Genomic DNA, 21,255 nt, shown 5'->3' on the forward strand with positions numbered 1-21,255 from the left:
TATAAACTTTTAAGTCACGAGAAAAGTTTTTAAATTGATTTTTAGTGCCTCTCACATGTTTATAACCTCCAAAATATTTTTTCATCATCTTGTAGGACATAACAGCTCTAGTGTTCAACTTTGAATTATCAAATATAAACTTCCTATAAACACAAGTTAACCCAATATCAAATGGTTTAGTAACATGTCTGGAGTTGAGACGGGATGACAATGGCTTTCATGAAAGAAATAAACCACATACTTTCCACCATCACAATACTTAAACTTAATCATATCAGGACACTCAATCCTCCTAACTGTCCTCTTCCTAAACACAGCACCTTCAACATCTTTTTTATCTAGCTTTCTTATTATCATTGATAAAACCTTCTTTGATACAACCAAATATTTAAGAAGTACAAGACCCTTTTTGTCACCAGACAACTTCTTTTCTACCTTGCTATTACTATGAAGGACTTTGAATCAACATTCACTAACATACTTATAATAAAAATCAATTCCACCTTGAAGACAAATAAATTTCATTCCAAAAATAGGCTTATTTTCCATAAAACAACTAGGAATAAACTCTTTACCACCTTTAGAATTACAAAATGTCCTAGCTAGGTAGTACATCATGAGAATGAGTTTTTAAAATGCTTATATTAACATCTCCTGCTTGAATATCAGGAGAAGAGAGCCCAACTATTTCAGACATCATCCTGAAAAGTAGATGAATCCAAATTAAAGTATAATTAAAGTAAACAAAAAAAATTACTAAAGTTAAAAGCAAAACAATTTAATACTACTCCCGGTCCAAATTACTCGCAACTTGGACCAGAGGTAGTAATAAAGAAAGAAATATTTAAAAAATGTTTCAGACAACATCCTGAAAAGTAGATTAATCCAAATTAAAGGTAGACAAAACATCACTAAAAGTAAAAGGAAAACAATTAAAAATAAGGAAATCAACCGGTCAAGATAAAATCTAAGAAGCATTAGCCTCCTATACTCTCATCTCCACATACTCTCTAATAGCATGAGCAAGTTTATGGGCAGCAAGTCAGCAACATTACCACATCTACTTACAAAAATGAAATATATATGATTACAAAGACTACCAATAAGTTTAAGAATATAAACCAGAAACTTCCTGCTTTCCCTGCTTCAAATATAACCATTATATATCATCCTCTATATGCTAATCCACAAGGGCAATAGTGGGATTAAAATCAAATATAACCATTATATATCATATATAACTCTCCTTACCCATTCCAAAATCAAAGGTATAACCTATTTAGGAACTTTCATCTAAGATATTATAGGAAAACAGACATAATCACAAATCTGCATGACAATAATCAAACCAGTCTTGACCTGAAGGATATCGTTGCCTTCATTGTATACATCTAATTGAACATTAATGAACTGCTGCCATCAGATCCTAACAAAATTTCATAGTCATTTTAAAAAATGAACTTAAAGCCCTTGCACAAATGTTCACATATCATCATTTGGCAGCTCAAATTGTGTTAAATACTTTTAAAAAAAAACTTAATATCTTGGACTACATTTATGAAGAACAACACTCTTACAACCTACAATCCCAAATGAAATTCCATCACAAAGCAACCCTCTAATCAACAGTAAATAATGATAAATATAAAGTAATTAAAAACCATTAATAAGTAAAACTAATAGAATACATCAATATATTGAAAAGGCAGAATTGAACATAACATAATCAAATTTAAGTAAAACATTTAAAGAAATTGCATTACATAATTAAAAGAAATAAAAAACAAAATCAAAATTACTCCTCCACTAAACTAAAAATCAATAAAGAAGAACAAAAACAAAAGCAACAGTAACAAAAATCGACAACGAAAACGAAATCGAGTAACAATAAAAATCAAACCAAAAGCAATTATAATAGAAATTGACAACGAGATCGAACAAAACCTAAGAATACACCCTAATTATATGATGAATCAATAAAGAACATACACAAAAAAATCTGAAAATTACCTCTCAAGCATGTTCGAATCACAGCATAAAAGGAAAGACACAGAAGACCAATTGAAGAATATGCAAAATCGAAGAGGAAAATCGATAAAATCGAAGTGCGAAATCAAAGAGAGAACTCGAACAGTGAAATCGCCTTCAAAGAGATCGAATGTAGAGAGAAAGTCATAATGTAGAGAGAGAAAGTAGGAAAGAGAGAGAGAGAATTAGACAGAGGTCATTCAATCTCAAAAATTACTAAAATACCCTTAATGACGTGAGCGTAATGTAGACCATCAAATCTAACGTGATAAACGACTAAGATTAGTTCACAGTTCTTATTATTCAAGCTAGTTCGCACAAGATCTTATATATATATATATATATTACAATTTTAATTGCATTCTAGTGCTGTATCTTAGTTAACTTTAGACTTCAGAAACAGACAAGTTACTTGACTTTTCGTTGTCGGAGTTGGGTATTTGGAAAATGGTCCAAGATTGGAGGAATTGGAGTGTTTGGCCAAAAATCCTACAGAATACTAGAGCTCCTCGCGCTAAACGTGATGGTAAACACACTCCTTTCATGTTTTGATTACAGAGTAGAAAACTTTCTGTGTTTTTTTTTTTTTAATCATTACATTTTCTTTTTACGATAATTCTTTTGAAATACTCCGTATTTACTTTGTTTTTTTATACGTAATGCGCACACTTTGCCTTCTATTACTTAACACATTTTGTTATAAAAATGTCTTTTTTTTTTTTTTTTTTTTTTGAGATAAAGTTTATTTATAATTTGACATGTATAAATGACATTGTTGGATTACCTTTTTTTTTTAACTCATATATTAATGTTCTCTCTTCGACCCATAACTTAATGTATAGCACATAAAAAAAAATGTCACTACTAACATGGTCATGCTATATATATGGAAAATTTTCATACTTAAGAATGATACTCACCTTCTCCTTTCATACAATAATTACAATATTTATTGAATCGCACAAAACCAAAATAATTCATTATTATTTTTTGTAGCAAACAACATTTAAAGGCATCACTGTCATTTTTAAATTCTCCGTTTTCAAATTTAGGTTCAAAGGTTAGTCATTAGTCCATCAATTCTCAAGAGCGCTTGATTTTTGTACATTTATACACATTAGATTATATGTGAATGTGAACAACTATTAAAAGCAATGGTAAAATTATTAGCAAAAGTTTAAAATATATAGGAGATTGAATTTATAAGTTAATAACACAAGATACGAGCAACTCACAGTTTTATTCTCATTTGAAAAATAAACCCAAAACACCATGGCGATGAGGTAACGATACATGCAATTGGTAAGTCCATATAAGTTTGAATGGCGATAAATATTAATTGTAATTAAAATTCAATCAAAACTAAGGATTTAAATATTTAGAATAAGCATAAAAAAGGAAGGTTAAAAAAAATAAACAAATAACTTAATAAATCTTCACTTTAGGGGAAACCCTATAAAGAAACAAAAATATAAATTATGAGTTTGAATAGAACAAATCATCTTTATGAACATTCATTAAGTTGGAAAGTTAATTGCTAATTTGTTTTCAATATTAAAACATAAATGAATGAACATTTACCTGATTTGAAATTTGATACCGTACATTAGATACAATCATAGTCCATGATGAATAATTGTTCTTCTACATAGATTATTGAGAAAAATTATAGGAACATATCAAAATATGTACAATTAAGGGAGTTGACTTGTAATATCCGAATATTTTATGATTTTATATATTATATTTTATAAAAAAAAAAGTATTTTTATTTATTAATTAACTTTCCTAATCTCATATTTTTATTTTAGAATTGGAAAGTTTTAAAACCCTATTTTATTTAAATAGGACCTTGCTTTTGGAACAATAACAACCTTGATTTTCTTATTAAGCAATAGCTCAACCTATATTGATTATCATCATGATTTATGATTTCACCCAAACTTTTATCATCAAGCCTTTTATTATTCAGTGTTGATACAAATTTCACAAGTGATCAGTTGGTCGTGAGTTTCGAGTGGCGTGTAACATGATTGACTTAATTAATTTTCTCATCATTCCCTCACTGCATAATTTGGGTGTGATTATCAACTGTGTCTCATTACTTTAATATTCATTGGAAAGGTAATTACGCTATCTCAATATTTGGAGTTGTTTGATAATAATTTGGTTATGTTATTTATTATATGTAATGTAATATCACACGAACCTTAATGCTTGGAGTAGTTTGATTATTATAAATTATAGTTTGTATTGATTGTATTTCATATTATTGTGTGTAAATTTTAAGATTTCTTATTTGTATTATCAAAATTTATGTATATGTGATTAGAGATGTTGTATTGTATAATATAATTGTTGAACTGATTGATTGTGTTATATATATATATGTCTTATGTTTTATGTCTTAAATTAATTGTAATTAGTTGAATCGTCAATTGGAATAATAATTTTGATAACTTAACTTCACTTACTTCAGGAGGTGGGGCGTTTTCCCAGGGTTAGGGGTGGGAGTGATAGCATTGTTTTCCGGTTTGAGGGTTGGTTGGTGGCTATTTTATTTTTTAAATAATTTTTATAATTTTGGACTAATCACATACTGACATGTGCCCAAGTGACCTATGAATGAAAACAGGTCATTGACCTGTTGTTGATTGGTTGAATATGCTAGAAGAAAACGCATGTGAACGTTAAGTTATTCCAGAATAATCAAAGGTTGAGATTACTCATATTGGTCAAAGTTAGAATTATTAAAGTGATGTTTTCCTTATTTTTATTTCTATTGAATATATAGTATCATGTTAAGGTTTGATTTCAATTACTAATATCATGTTGGGTTGTATTAATAATTGTTTAGTACCATGTTTAGGGTGCCTTAATTTGATCTTCAATTGTTATCAAGTTGCTTGGTATAAATATGCATGTTTACTTGATTTGTTGTTATCACCATTCTGCATATTTTAATCAAGATAGATTTTGAAAATTACGCCTAATTAATTTGGACGACCCGTTTAGGTTCCTAGTAATTTTTGCTTTATCAAAATGATCACAATAATTAGTGTATACGTGCATTAAATATTTAACCAACTTAGGTTACTTTAGAGTAAATTGAATATTAATATTATTTTGGTTGCAATTAATGCATGTCGCTATAAGAATCGATTAGAGTAATATGGGCATAATGGATTTACATGCTCAATTTCGTACCATCAACCCCGAATATCCAATTTTGGTTCATGACCACTATGAAGTTAGTAATATCATGAATTATGAAATTGGGTGTAACTTTCATGGATCAAATTATTGTTGCTTTCGGTTTGTCTCTTTTTGTGGTTGCCCTAAATGATCCATAAACGGTTTGCAAGTTCACCTTTAAAATTTGTTGGTGGCTCCTTATAATGTCTAATCTAACTTCCTGTGATTGCCAAAGATATTCACATATGCTAAGCAAGACGCACTTCAATCGACGCCTATAGTGTGCGGTTCCTCTATTTTGGTTTAGTTGCAAAATTTTTGCTTTTACTCTTGCCGATAAATATTTTAACTCTTTATACGTAAGTTGAGACGAATCGAATTTGTATGTTCTCCGGTGATGCCCTTTTTATTAAGCTTGTATACAGTTCAGGGGCTAACTTCTAAAGCTATGACAAAGGTCCTTGTAGTGGTTCTCTGTATTTGGCTTAATTAGACTAAAATCTCTGTGTCAAAGTCCTTGGACTGACTTCAAACAGTTTTGTTATGATTGACATCAAATGTTAAGCTCCTATTTCTCAACGTTTTTCCACATACTTTGAATTGTTGACCAGCATGCAAGTTTTTAATGCCCCTCTTGGTAGTTTCCATTCCTTAGACAATGCTAACAACCTCTATGATAAATACTCCCTTTGTTTGTTAGTCTGTTCCCTAGGTTTTTGATTTATTACTTGTTTAGTTTTCAGTTAGGTGTGTAATCTCTGAATTTTCATGCAAAGATGCATCACTTTCTATCTATATCACTATCCATTTCAAGATCGCTACAAATCCATACCTCTTCTTCTTCATCAGAGTTTGAGTCTCGAAGCACAGTCTCTGCCTCTGATTGCAGAATTTCTTCCAAACTAAAGTATGTACAAGATCATCATCAATTGTGATTTCATGCTGCAATCAGCATATCATGTGAAACTTGAGTCTTTCATGGTTATGTCATCCACTCATCCTTTCCATCAAGATCTTCTCCATTGTTGGTTTGTTACTGCAAATAGTCAGATGTATAATAGCAAGTAGATTAATGATAAAGCGAAAAGGTGTGGAGAAATTTCTATTACAAGTAGTGAATGCAGCTCTCTCCTTTTATAAGCAACAAGATACTTAAGGAGAAGGGATTCATTAAAGCAACTACCCACATGCATTACCCTCCTTACTTTTACATTCTCTCTCTCTTAAATTTGTGTGCCTAAATTGCTAAATGAAATAGGTCAAGTAATAAATTAGAGGAAGTAATAGTTAGCCTTCACGATGAACTTGTAATGTGCATAGTTTGTTCTCGGTGATTAACTGCTTTGTTGTCTTTTTGGACAGTAATGTAAATTGGTGATATATAAAGAATGAGAAATCTTCCTAGGGCTGAGAACACCAAATAATTGCGCCTCCCTTTCTAATTTACTTTTGTTCTTGCTGATGAATTTACTTTAGGCTCTTCTACACATCCCTCACTTTAAATACTTAAAAAAACGAAATGAAATTTCAAGCAAGAAAAACTCTAGCTGAGTTACTTGCAACAGTGAGGATCAAATGGGATCAGCTATTTTACAAATGGCCTGACATTTATTTCAACTGACTAATATAGTCATAGGAGTATAGAGGTAATATATGTTATGCACAATCCTCTTTTCACTGTACTACTAATGCAGGGACGCCATTTCAAGCAGAAGGTGAAATATCAGTGGTCCGAAGTATGTATCCTGCAGAAGAGTAAACCACAGGAACATAAAAATGCGCCGCTCCATGTCCAACCAATTGGCAACTTCACTGGTAAAAATTGCCAACAGCACTGATACTCGTGCATGACTCGAGAGCATACGGATCATGTTACAACTCAAGAACAGCTTTCCCATTCTTCAGCTATCAGGCATTCACAGATGCTAATTCGACCAGAGCAACCACACGCTCAGCAATCTCAGCACCAGCATTTGGCTTTGCTGCTTGTAAAGCTCTATCAGACATTGCTGCCATAAGAAGATCATTATCTGCAATGAAATTCCAGATTACAAAACCTTCATTACAACCGACAAGCAGAAGTCAGGAAACATGACAATAATGACGAGGACTTGTATTAATATTACCTAAATTCGTAATTTAGAATCATAGGACAAAAATGATTCCCACAACCAATAAAATAAATAAAAGAACTCATAAAAAGCTAATACAAAAGGCAAGAGAATTACTAAAGGGCACTAACAAATTAAATTATAATTGAGAAAGGAAAAGAAACTATGACTATAATTCCATGTAATTGATCATATAAACTTTCTTTTGAACCCACGTAATCCAACAGATTGTGTAGTATTCACATATTTGAAGCAAAGTCTGAGACAACAAGCTTAGGCTTGCTCTTGGCTGTGGAAGAAATGCAGAACATCTTGAGAGTTATTATTCAAAGACTACTGACATATGATACCAAACTGTCATGTAATTTATGAATTACATTGCCAGTAGTATTTAAAATAACTAAGTAAAAACTCAAGGAAGGAACCAATAGAGTTTTTAAAAATACTACAAGGTCTTTGTTAACAAACTCTGCTGTATAAATCAAAATTTGGGCACTTATTTAATTTGTATAGCTTCCATATTTTGTAAATAAATGACTGTCGTTTGAAAATAATCTAGCATCTTAAAATACATAGGGTTCTTTGTTTCAGTTTTTAGTTTGACGTTAAGCATCATGATTAGCACTGATATATTTCTGCTGTACTATGCGTTTGATGATTTCGATTAGAATGTTAACCTTCTTTTTTTCTTTTAAACATTTAACAGGTTATTTTCTCGTAGACACCATGATAACTGTCTGTTTCTAAATTGCATCCCCATTATGTAAATCTTGCTCCAAGCAGCACATTAAAATCCATACAGAAACAATCAAACCCTGCTGTATACCTATTTCTATCTTCCTCTTCTTTTCTCCCTATGACCATTCTGCTGAAATGCTGAAAAGGCGGCAGTATAACTTTAATTTCACTACAGAAAATTTGGTATTTGAGGTTAACTACTCACTGGGTACATTGTCAGTTTGTAACTAAATTCATGAGATTTATATTTCAGATGGTCAAGTGAGGAAGTTACAAAAACTAGTAGTCTTAGACTCTTAGTAACATGTCTGATACTTTGATATTGGTCTTACAATCTAGTGCCCATATCTTAACTTGAAAATTCCCTCTATCCTGGTAATTACTTATCTCATGCAGTTAAACAGCATAGTTTCATTACAAACCACCTTGATGTTTAAAAATTATTCACATCCATCAAAATCATCCAACGGCCGGACAACAGCATTCTAACTTGGTTTTACGGGTGGAGGAGGCCTTCACAATAGATAAAAAACATAGAAAGTTTAATGAACCAATAAATGGTTGTACTGATGCTGGGATTTATGCAACCAAAAAACACACCGCCACATTTTCTAAACCAACTTATAACAAATTGATCTTCTTCACAGTTGCACAAGATGGTGGCCCATATAGAGTCTATCTCCATCGGATAAAGAGAAAAATTGGCTAGTTTTTGTACTTCATGTTTGTCAAGATAATTTGTGTCTTGTTCAAAAATTTGCATTGTTAATGCAGGCCATAACTAAGATGCAGAGGTTCTAGGTGATATTCATTGGATGCATTGAATCATAAATATAGAAGAGATCTTGCTCCTTGTATGGTATAATCAACTTCTCTACTCCTATTTTTAGATTGTTTCATCATTTTTTATTGAGACTTTGATTATTTCATGATTGTTAATAGTAGTATTATTGTTTTTGGTTACTTTGATAATTAATATGATAATGTTGATGCATATGATTGTTGTTGGCTAATTCTTTTTGCTTAACATTTGTTGTTGTTGATTGTTTATCTTTGTTGTGCAATTTTGGTGGCTATTTGGTGAAGTTGGAAATTGCCTCTTAGTTGTGGTAGTAGCATTGTGGTGTTGGTTGTGGTAGTTTTGTTGAAATATTGGTGGTGTTGCTAGTGTTTGTGGTTGTGATATTGGTTCATTGGTTTTCATCTTTGTGGAATCATCATGTCAAAAATCTTGAAATCTTTGTCCTCAAAGAGGAAGAAAGGAAAGGAAACCAAAGTGAGAATCGAGGAACCTACACCCCAAACACGAGAGTCCGATGAGCCTCTACCTTTGCCCACTCTAAATTCAAAAACCCACTCCATAAACCAATCTACAATGATCTCAAGAAAAGAACCTTAAGACCCTCTCGCCACTATCACAAACAAGATATGATCAAATTGGGTATCAATGAGTATTTATGGATGTTATTTGAAAACCTCCGGATTCGTGTCTTTGTGAACACTTCCTATCGGACATATCTTGAGCCTACAAGAGAGTTCTTTGCATCTTTCACTACTACTCCGGTGGGTGATGCCAAATTTGAAATTTATTTCCAACTCTTTGACGAGCCCCACACTCCATCCCTTGCAGAATTTAATGCGACTCTAGACTTCAACCCGGCCGTCGACCTCCTTTTCCCAGCATTCAATGGGTTTGCAGAATATGCTTGGCGGAATGTTATCTCGAGCAAGGATAGATTTTCCACCCGATACTCCTTGGCTAGTAACATTTATGAACCTTGTCTTCGGGTTCTACATCGGATTATGGGATACTCGGTTTTCCCAAAACAAGATTTGGGAAAGATGTCGAAGCTAGAGTTGGTTGTGGTTTGGTTAGCCACTAGAAAGGAGTGGCGAAGGAGGTTGAATATGGGGCACATTTTTATGAGGAGTTGTGAGTCCATGGTAGGTGGAAGGAGGACCAGGGTGTGGAAGCATGATCACTAAGTTGGCTTCTAAGCTTAGGTATGATCAATGTTGTCAAAATCGCGATCCGGTACGATCCATATCTCATCAAGCGACTTGGATCGTGGGTAAGATCGGTTTTGCAAAGAATCGGGCATAGGATCGTTGGGATCGTATAGGATCGATTGGATCACGATTCTATGTCGATTCCAACGATCCTACTCTAAAGCATAAATTTGTATGTTTAGTCAGCCAAACAAATTATGGGCTGGCCCATTAATATTCTAGCCCCAAGATATCATTATCTTATTTATAGTTGGACAAAAAATGATGTATAAAAACCCTTTTTGACTTTTTCCCATCCATTTTCACCGACATTCAACTTCAAATCCCCATTTTCACCATTATCTTATTCAAGCACATACATATACTCCATATTTTTGCTACAAGCTTGCAAATAATCTGGCGGCAAATCTGGTATGTTTTTAAATTATGAATATTTCATTTTTTTCTTTATTTGCTTGGTAATTTAGGGATTTTTTTTGGTAAATTTGCATGTTCTTTGTTCGATTTTCTACTGCTATTCAATTTAGGGATTTTGTTTAGACTTTAGATTTTGTTTTGTTAATTTAACTTTAGTTTTTAGAATTTATGTTAGAACTAGTAAATTATGTTGACAATCTAGATTTATTATTAAGTTTAAATTGATATTTGAAGGTTGAAGTGCTGAATTTATTTCCTCAAATTGAAATTCCCTTTCTATATACGTAGGTCGGTATTAATTATGCACCTCTATTAAAATTGATCGTTTGAACTTCGAATTATGTCGGCCTCTGCAAGCTCTGTTAAAAAGAAAAGGAAAAATTCCGCTGGTAGTAGAACTTACCCATGCTGGGAACATGGTACTGAGGTAGATAGTGAAACTAAGAAAGTAAGATGTAAATATTGTGGTGTTGTGCGTGCTGGTGATGTTTATAGGCTTAAACATCACCTTGCTGGGACTGGTTGTAATGTTGAGAGATGTTTGCAAGTTCCGGATGATGTGAAACATAAATTTAGAGACCTATTACAAGCTAATGCAGAACAATCTAGTAGAAAAAAGAAAAAATTTAATGATATAGGTGAGGATGATGATACTTATGAATATCAATAAAGTATTAATTTGAACATGAGGGGGGGGGGGGGGAATGGATGCTTTTGTGAGTAGAAGCAAAACTAGAGTGCAAACAACACTTAATCAAAAATATAAAAAGGAAGAAAGAGAAGAAGTTTGTCAACAAATAGCTCGTTTTTTTTACACAAGTGCATTTTCATTCAATGCCGCTAACAATCCTGAATTTCCTATCATGGTTGAAAAAATTGCAAAGTATGGGATTGGACTTAAACCACCAACCTATCATGAAATAAGGGTGAGATTTTTGAGTAGAGAAGTGAAAAATGTAGTGACCATGCTTGAGGAATTCAAAGAAGAATGGAAAAAAACAGGTTGCACCATTATGTCAGATGGATGGAGTGATAGAAAAAGACGCTCCATTTGTAATTTCTTAGTGAATAGCCCTAAGGGGTATGTGTTCTTATCTTCAATTGATACATCTGAGATCTCTCACAAAGTTCTTGAAATGTTGGATGCGGTTGTAGAAAAGGTTGGTGAAGAGAATGTTGTGCAAGTTGTCACAGATAATGCTGCAAACTACAAAGCCGCTGGAGAAAAATTGATGGAGAAAAGGACTAAATTATTTTGGACGCCATGTGCTGCTCATTGTATTGATCTAATGTTGGAGGATTTTGATAAGAAGATTAAGGTCCATAACGTTACCATTGCTAAGGCTAGGAAGATAACTTACATATATTCTAGAACCATACTCCTCACTTGGATGAAAGAGTTTACCAAAGATAGAGAGCTTATTAGACCTGGTGTCACGCGATTTGCTTCATCTTACCTGACATTGAGGTGCTTAAATGAGCATAAAGGATCATTACTTGCTTTGTTTTCATCTAATAAAAATGGATATCAAGTAAGTTTTCTAAATCTGTTGAAGGGAAAAAAGTTCAGAGTGTTATAATGTGTTTGAAAGCAGCATTGCCACTTGTAAAAGTTCTACGAATGGTGGATTCCGATGAGAACCCAGCTACGGGATTTATCTATGAAGCTATGGCCCAAGCTAAAAACCAAATCAAGGAAAATTTTAACAATGTTGAAAGAAAGTAAGCTGTTAAGTTTCTTATAATTTATTTTGTTTTATGTTGTTACTTGTTACTTGTTAGTACATAATAATTTTAAATGTATACTTGCGTATAAACTTTTTCTTATAATGTAGCTATAAACCAATCTTGGATATCATTGATGAGCGTTGGGAAGATCAACTTCATAGGCCCCTCCATGCAGCAGCTTATTTTTTAAATCCACAATTTCAGTATAAGCCTGATTTTCAAGCCAATGCTGACATTAAAATAGGCTTATATAATTGTCTACAAAGAATGGTTTCTGATCCGGACGAAAGAATGATGATTGATTTACAAATGGATGCCTTTAAAAATGCCAGAGGGCTTTTTGGGTTGCCTACTGCTGTCATGACAAGAACAAAAAAAGCTCCAGGTTTGGATTTTGGGTATAAAATTACATCTTATTTTTATTACATCAAATCGAATACTAACATACTATTCTAAATGTGTCTTAATTCATAAAGCTGACTGGTGGGATTCATATGGGGATGAGTGTCCAGAGCTTAAAAACTTTGCCATAAGAATATTAAGCCTCAATTGTAGTTCCTCGGGTTGTGAACGAAATTGGAGTGCATTTGAAATGGTAAAATATTATCTAATTTATTTTGTACTTTATATTATACAATTTTGGGTAATTTGATGTCTTATAATTTTTTTTTTTTTTTTTTTTTTTTGTAATTTTAACAGGTTCATACAAAGAAAAGAAATCGATTACATCAACAAAAAATGAATGATTTAGTTTTTGTGATGTATAATTTGAAATTGAAGCGAAGGCATGAGAAACGAGCAAGCAAGTCAATCACACAACCAAAGAACCTGTTATTCCAACAAATGATGCATGGTTCACTAATCTTGATACAGCAGCAAGGAGATTTGCTAGAGAAGTTACAAGAAATGGAGATGAAATCCATGAAAACCATGATGGTGAGCTTTTTATTTTCCTTTTCATTCAATTTTCAGTATTTATAAAATCTTATCTTCTCCTCTTTCACCTTTTTAATTTTTTTTGCCACACATTGTGTAGATGAAATCGTTGAAGTAACAAATTTGAGCGACAATGATGATGAGATTGCAGCAACTTATATGGGCTCAAATGAATTTAATGATGATGATGATTTTGGTGATGGCAACAACTTTGAAAATGAGCCAACTAGTATAGGAGGAACTAATGTTAGAAGTGATGATGTTGATTATGGCAATTTGAGTTTTGGATATGATGATTGATGAATATAATCTAATTAAAACTAAGATCTAACTATCTAAGTGCTTTGTAAAAATTGTAATTAAAACAATTTTATGTCATTATGTGTATTATTTTGTCATTGAACTCATAACTATTGTCTTGTTCTTAAGATTTTTGTGTACAAATTTATTGAGAAAAATGTCGAATATTCACTATAATTAGCTTTTTAATGAAGTATCGCCTTTTTAATGAGTAAATCACCAAATATTTGCATTATTAGTGTTGTTTTTACCTAAAATATGATCCTATACCAATTTTATACATGTACTATATCTTAAAATTGAAAATTGGTAGGATCGTGCGATCCTACGATCCGATTGGGTATGATCGTTACCTAGCTTCATGTACTCCGGTAAGGGATGCAGAAGAGCTCTACCTTGACATCACTCAACTAAAGCAAGTGAACTTCAATGCGAAAAATGATGATGATGAGGTGTTTGATTGGTTGCTTAGGCATGAGCTCCGGTGTTTCCTTCCCAACCCTTCTTTAAACTCCTAGCAACAGGTTTATTGCTTTTTCTCTTTTATTTGTTTATTTTTCTATGTTCTCAATGTCCAAGGCTCTCCATGACTTTTCCTCGGGTTTTAAGATGCTCAAGATGGATGGATGATGCCCCATTGTGGCTCACAAGGCAAGATATGCTAGTTCCAAGACTTCGAGCATGTGCTCTCATGCTGCGCTTGCATGAAGAAGTGGTGTTGAACCCATCATCATCATGTTTTGGGACTGCCATACCCAATGGCGATCAAGTGGAGCGCACGAATTGCATCGATAATCGCATGGAGGAAGTTCCCTGCTCCGGGGCGGCACTTGCTTCCTGTTTCGTACCCTTCTTTTCGTGGCCGCGCATTCCGGAGTGTGGGCGCGCCTGTACGGGTTTTATTTGGACGTCCAACTAATTTCTCCTTAGTTAGTTTTACTATATATAGATTTTCCTTCTAGTTTAGAGAAAGTGAGTTTTGGAGAGTAGATTTTTAGATAGAGAAGTTTATGTTTGGAAATTCTAGTTCTTAGATTGTAGAGATAGAAACTTGAGAATTGGATGATTGCTACATTTTATTTCCTTCTTCTTTGAATGCAAGCACATTTTCTTTGATTTTGATCAAACTTTGTAAGAATCTTCTTCTTTTTAATCCAATCTTTTGCATTTGATTTTGATGATTTGTTGAATTTTCTAGTTTATTAATTGATTTGATTGTTGATAGTTTGATTGTAATGATGATGATGATTTGATGATTTGTTTAGTTTTGTTCTTTATTTTCACCATGTGTAGTGAGTAGATTCTTTGCTGGGGATGTGGTGAAACATGCATAAATGGTATATCATATCTAATTGGTGGATTTTGATTGATATGATATTGTGATTAAATTAGTTGATGGAAGTTGTGCATGTGTTTGATTTGTCAAGGAGTAGCTAACCTTGATTCTCAAGCTGAATTGCATTGTAACTCTCCAATGATACGACACATGGATTTGGAGATTACATTTATCGATTGAACTTGATTTGTGATATTCCTAGTTAGTCATTCATAGAGACCCCTAGTTTGGCGCCTAGGAAATAGGTTATCGAGTTCTCTTGATTGCAATTGCTATTTTTCCTTGCAATGTTTGATTGATCAATCTCCCATCCAATTAGCAATTCTATTGTGAGTGTATGTGGATCCTAAATCCCTAGTGCTTATGATATTAATTTTTCATACTTGATTAGCTGTTAAAACTTAGTCTACACCAAACCATTTTCATTCTCTTCGGAATAGCTTAAGAAAGACTATAGCACTTAACCTTCCTCGTGGATCGACCTCGACTTACCCTATACTATGTCTTGGTGTAGTTGAGTATATAAATTTTGTTAATGAGGTTTGAGCAATTAACGACATGCTTGGATTGCCCATCAATAAAGTTATCAATGTTTGAGGAAGCACAAAGGAAAGGAAATACAACAAGAGAGGTGGAAGAATTTTCCCTATTTAGGTAACTGATTAATTTTCTAAAGTTACAAACTTAACTACTTCACTCTTTGAAATAAATCATCTATATTGGTCAAAACAGGAGAAAAAACATGAGTGCACAACAAAAAATGGGATACCTATAATAAGTGATTAATTGCAGAACAAACAACGTTTTTTCTCCTGAATAAATGGTATACCGATAATGTCCTAAACACCAAACAGAATTTTAAATCTTTCTAGGATGCAGTGATCATAACGAAGTGCATATCTTACTGTTTCTTGAATAATTAAGAAGCTTAAAGGAAATTTGATATACCTATAATATCCTTGATCGCATTTCGTAGAGTTGTTGAATCAAGTTCATCTTCAGTTAAAATTCTTGAACCAGCTAAATCTGCCATCAAAGATGCATTTTGGAATTGATGTCCTTCTGCATCATTTGGAGAAGGAATCTGCAAATCGTTTGATAAAAGTAACTTTACAATAGACTTATACAGAGATTGATGACATAAATGGTAGCCAAAGCACTACAATTAAAACAAAAGACACTCAAATGCAAATGGCAAACTGGCAATGAATGACATTCATGTTCACATAAGTAAAAGAATGCACCGAAGAATATTTATAATTTTACACAATTTCACCAGCATAAGGATGCAATATTTTAAAGGACATGTATTTATATATTTTGTAAACAGCAAAAGATACTACAGTACCTAGAAAAGTTCTACCTGCAGGAAAACAGGATATCTACATTATAAAATAAAAGAAAGTATAGTTTTAGCTATTTAACCAATTGGAGTGGTAGATTGGATCTAAAAATGATACATTTCTTTCCAAATTTTTATAATACATGGCTTAAAATGACAGGTGATCAATCTGATTAGTCTCTTTTGTAAACATTGGCTTGAGACAGTTTTCTACTGTATTATTTTTGTGCAAGTCAGCAGCCAATAAGCAAAGAAGTTGATCCCAATTATGATTTATAATATGTCTATTGCTTTGCTTAATTTTTAGGCATGTTTATAGTTCATCAGTACAGCATGAACTACACAAAGAAAGTTAAAGGACGTTTACTAAAACATATGATGTTTGGGAGATGGTCAAACTTTCTAATTTATCCCAGGTGCTGAATATTTCTGCTTTTAAGGAGATAAACCCCATGGTGATCTCAGCTCATTTCCCAATTGCTCAGCTTCACATATCAAGGCACTCATCACTTTTATTTTCTGGGATGTCCAATTCGGGTACATTGTTCAATCAACTTTAACATTGTGTCATGGTGGTTTCTTTTCAAGGTTAATTACACCAAGTGCAGGTCCACCATAAGAACCATAAGGAAACATCAATCTCTCCATCATAAAGAACTGACAAGTTCTGGTTGATGATCATGTAAGAGCGGGCTACTAAAGGTTAGTTTAATACTGTTGTAATTGAGCCTCAAGCCACAGCCAGCAGCTGCCCCATGACGTCATATAAGTTTTAGTGAATCATATATGCATCCGCATTCACGCATACAACTGTAATACAATCTGCAATGCAGAAGGCCTAAATTACTTACCTACATGAACCAAGCCTATTCAGAGCTTTGAACTCACCTACGCCCAAACATAGTGTTTTCCTTGTGTGCCATGGGTAGCCTATGTAAGCCTTATAACTACATTAATACAAAGAAGATAGGAAAAATCTAAAGAAAAAAAAAACCTTCAATCAATGAATCCCGTGCCATCCTATGCTTTCATTCCATTCCATCAATAAGTCAACATTTCAGACAATTCTAGTACTGCAATCCAACACTAAACACACATCTTATACTTTTCTTCTCTTTTCCCTACTAAAACATTCAAAGACTAGATTATGAACCTCATTCTGCTCTCCATGACCATTCTTCATCCATGTCATGTCCCATCACCCCCCCCCCCCCCCCCCACCCACCCACACTGCCACACACACACACACACACGCCCTAATATCCACAGATATGTTGCTAATTATTATGAGGTGTGGAGTTTTGCTATTACTCCCAACATTTTAACTTCTTAAATGTACTACCTTTACATTTGCCAGTGCACAACCTTAGTCATTAAAATCTCAAATTTTGTTTTAGTAAGAAAAAAAAGAGTTGATGATTTGAATACACACATTTAGTCTTATCCAATCATATTTTACATGATAACATTCACTATTATACACTAGTAGAAAAATATGGTCAAAGTACATGTGACGGTGAAAAAGTAAAAATGGAATATTAAAGAAACAGAAGGAGTATTTCTATCTAGAGATAGGTTGCAGTATTAATCTAGATTTGTCATATCAGATGTCATAACAACAAAATATAATCGAATATCTTGTAAAAAATGATCAAAACCAAATACAAGCCACCTGACATGATCATAACAATTTAAAGGATAGAAAAAACCATAAAGGAAACTAAGATTGTTACCAGGATGGCAGGTTTCCCTGTAACCAGTAGTTCAGTACAAGTAAGCGCTCCAGCCCTAGAAACAACAAGATTTGCTGCTGTATATGCCATGTCCATAGAACGCAAAAACCTTATAAAGATAAATAATAAAAATCATGTTCAGATCATGTACTGAAATTCTGAAAAGGATGGGGAGTGGTTGTGCTATTAGACAGACTCATGGACTCAAAAGATGCAAATTAAAGCTTGACACATAATAAAAAAAAATACAAACAAACAGTTTTATGAATAATATTCTGTGATATACACTAACAAAAAAGGCTAGATAAAAATTTGACAACAGACGCATGTCTGTAAACCAGAAAAAAGATACAGATCAGCCTATGTTCATCAAATGCTTTAACATTACATAGCAAGGCCATATCATATACAGTGAAGATAGCATGATTGTATTGACAAAACATTTTATCCAGGGAATCAAAATTTGATGCAGTGGGCATACTAGCTTGTCATGTAACTTTACCATAGAAGTTCTCAAACTCAAAGAAGATAAAGAAGAAGGTTTATAACAAAGAAGAAAGTTCCTTGCCATTTTTTTTTTATTATTTATGTAGTGATAACAAAAATTTTACATGGTTAAGTATGGATATCACTAGAAATAATATCTGATCATATTTTCTTCTTAAAAGTAAGAACTTATTGCATAAACGCAGTTCTTTTTGCATCTAATCATATAAAGTTCTACATTGTATTTGTAAAACAAAAATTGGAAAATGTAACCTATTGCATTAGACATTAGACAAGAGATTCTCCTTGAAGTTGCATGTGAAAAGGTAATGCTGCATTACAAGGGATCATGAATTTGCCCACTAATTTATATTGACTTCTTGTAAATTAACATGCTAGGAATATCAACAATTTAAGGAAAACAATAGAAAATGCCTAATAATTAATTAATTACTTGCTGAAACATAGGATTGACCACAAGGCACATGGTCTGTTACTAAAGAAATCAAAACTAGCAACTACTTGCAGAGTCACATGCCTAATAATGAAGCCATTAGGAGATTCAATTACAATAAGAAAAACTAATCATATGCCAAAACCATCAAATGTATGTTAGACTTGACTTCCTGCAGAAATTATAACAAAATCAGAAAAGTATTTTCCATGGATTAACCATAACATCCATAAGTTATGGACTGAAAACATTTGCTAGAAACAATTAAGTGAAATACACATTCCTAATAAGTAAATGAAAAAAAGATATCGAATGCAATCTTGAACATAATATCTCCCAAAACACCTATGGCACAGCATAAAAGTGAAATTGAACATAAGCAAAAACTCACGGTGCCAAAACTAATCGAGGATGATTTCGAACAAGACTCTCCATCTCATCAAATGACTCCACACCAGTCTCCCAGATAATATGCAAATTCGGCCGCTGCTCCAACATTTGAAAGTAGATATTAAATAGAGCAATGTTCATAGAATTAGCCCCAAAAGAGCCCCCAAGCACAAGCAGCACCACCACCTCCGAATCCGAAACATTAGCCAACCTAGGGAAAAAATACGACCGTGCCACGGCTGTCGACACATTCTTCTTTAACAACAACCTCACAGGATTCCCACTTACAACAACCTTCTTCTTGTCAGCTGGAAACCGATCAACAGACGAATTATAAGCCACAAAAACTAAGTCAGCAACAAGAGAAAGAAACCAATTGGCTAACCCAGGAACAGAACTCTGTTCTTGAATAACCATTTTTAATCCTTTAATAGCAGCAATTAGGCAAATTGGGAAAGAGACATAACCACCAGTTCCAACTACAATTTGGGGTTTAAATTCCTTCATTATATTCCAACTTGCAATCATTGACTTTACCCATTTCAAAGGAATGCTCAAATTTTTGAAGGACAATATAGGGCGGAGTAATGGGGTAGCTGGTATAGCAGAGAAATCGTACCCGGAAGACGGCACGGCCGTGCATTCCATTCCTGAATCAGTACCAATAAACAGAATTTTAGCATCTGGCTTTATGATTTTGATCTCATCTGCTATTGCTACTGCCGGGAATATTTGACCCCCGGCACCGCCCGCGGCAAATACTACTCTCAATTCCTTCTTCTTATTATCTGTTTTTCCTGCATTAGAGGAGTCAAAGGCAGGAGGGTCGTATGATACGCAACAGAGAATTTGGGACCTGGTTTTTGGTGGGTGAATAGTGGAGAATTTGGTATGTTTTGGTGGGAATTTGAGGTGAAAATGAGAGATAGTTGAAACCACCATTGTTATTGTTTTTTGATGCTAAAAGTTGCAGAAGATTTTTTAAGGAGTATTAAATGCAACTGAGGTTTTGAAAATGAGTGACATTGTAATTTTTGGGAAGATGTTGGATTTTTCTAGAATTATTAATTCAGTGGAAGATATTCTAGTGCTGTATCTTAGTTAACTTTAGACTTCAGAAACAGACAAGTTACTTGACTTTTCGTTGTCGGAGTTGGGTATTTGGAAAATGGTCCAAGATCGGAGGAATTGGAGTGTTTGGCCAAAAATCCTACAGAATACTAGAGCTCCTCGCGCTAAACGTGATGGAAAAAACACCCCTTTCATGTTTTGATTACAGAGTAGAAAACTCTCTGTGATTTTTTTTATTTTTTAATCATTACATTTTCTTTTTACAATAATTCTTTTGAAATATTCCGTATTTACTTCCTTTTTTATCGTAATGCGCACACAATGCATGTACAATTCCTTTTGCCTTCTATTACTTAACACATTATGTTACAAAAATGTCTTTTTTTTTTTTAATTTTTTTTATTTATTTATTTATTTTTTTTTTTATGAGATAAAGTTTATTTATAATTTGACATGTATAAATGACATTGTTGGATTACTTTTTTTTTTAAAACTCATACATTAATGTTCTCTCTTCGACCCATAACTTACTATATAACACATAAAAAAAAAATGTTACTACTAACATGGCCATGCTATATATATGGAAAAATTTCATACTTAAGAGTGATACTCACCTTCTCCTTTCATACAATAATTACAATATTTATTGAATTGCACAAAACCAAAATAATTCATTATTACTTTTTGTAGCAAACAACATTTAAAGGCGTCACTGTCATTTTTAAATTCTCCGTTTTCAAATTTAGGTTCAAAGGTTAGTCATTAGTCCATCAATTCTCAAGAGCGCTTGATTTTTGTACATTTATACATATTAGATTATATGTGAATGTGAACAACTATTAAAAGCAATGGTAAAATTATTAGCAAAAGTTTAAAATATATAGGAGATTGAATTTATAAGTTAATAACACAAGATACGAGCAACTCACAGTTTTATTCTCATTTGAAAAATAAACCCAAAACACCATAGCGATGAG

At 33.0% G+C, this 21,255-nt stretch overlaps 2 protein-coding genes and 1 long non-coding RNA gene across 3 annotated transcripts; 1 reads left to right on the forward strand and 2 right to left on the reverse strand.

Moving 5' to 3' along the window:
- Positions 1 to 504: 504 nt before the first annotated feature.
- LOC145586173 (uncharacterized) lies at positions 505 to 2,177 on the reverse strand. Its single transcript, XR_014100813.1, has 2 exons — positions 2,011 to 2,177; positions 505 to 701 (listed from the first exon to the last, which is right to left on the reverse strand). It is a non-coding gene; the product is annotated as an uncharacterized LOC145586173 (long non-coding RNA).
- Positions 2,178 to 6,636: 4,459 nt separating this feature from the next.
- Positions 6,637 to 20,189, reverse strand: LOC145586180 (uncharacterized). Its single transcript, XM_081642944.1, has 4 exons — positions 19,206 to 20,189; positions 17,875 to 17,983; positions 15,748 to 15,883; positions 6,637 to 7,253 (listed from the first exon to the last, which is right to left on the reverse strand). Exons 1-4 carry the CDS (start codon positions 20,144 to 20,146, stop codon positions 7,132 to 7,134), a joined length of 1,308 nt encoding a protein of 435 aa, XP_081499070.1. The 5' UTR covers positions 20,147 to 20,189; the 3' UTR covers positions 6,637 to 7,131.
- Positions 11,363 to 13,463, forward strand: LOC145597329 (uncharacterized). Its single transcript, XM_081653466.1, has 7 exons — positions 11,363 to 11,967; positions 12,033 to 12,221; positions 12,335 to 12,497; positions 12,613 to 12,822; positions 12,927 to 13,029; positions 13,101 to 13,163; positions 13,264 to 13,463. Exons 1-7 carry the CDS (start codon positions 11,363 to 11,365, stop codon positions 13,461 to 13,463), a joined length of 1,533 nt encoding a protein of 510 aa, XP_081509592.1.
- Positions 20,190 to 21,255: the final 1,066 nt, after the last annotated feature.

This window comes from Chenopodium album, chromosome 2 (genome assembly GCF_948465745.1).
Source record: "Chenopodium album chromosome 2, dcCheAlbu1.1, whole genome shotgun sequence".
Classification (NCBI taxonomy): Eukaryota; Viridiplantae; Streptophyta; class Magnoliopsida; order Caryophyllales; family Amaranthaceae; genus Chenopodium; species Chenopodium album.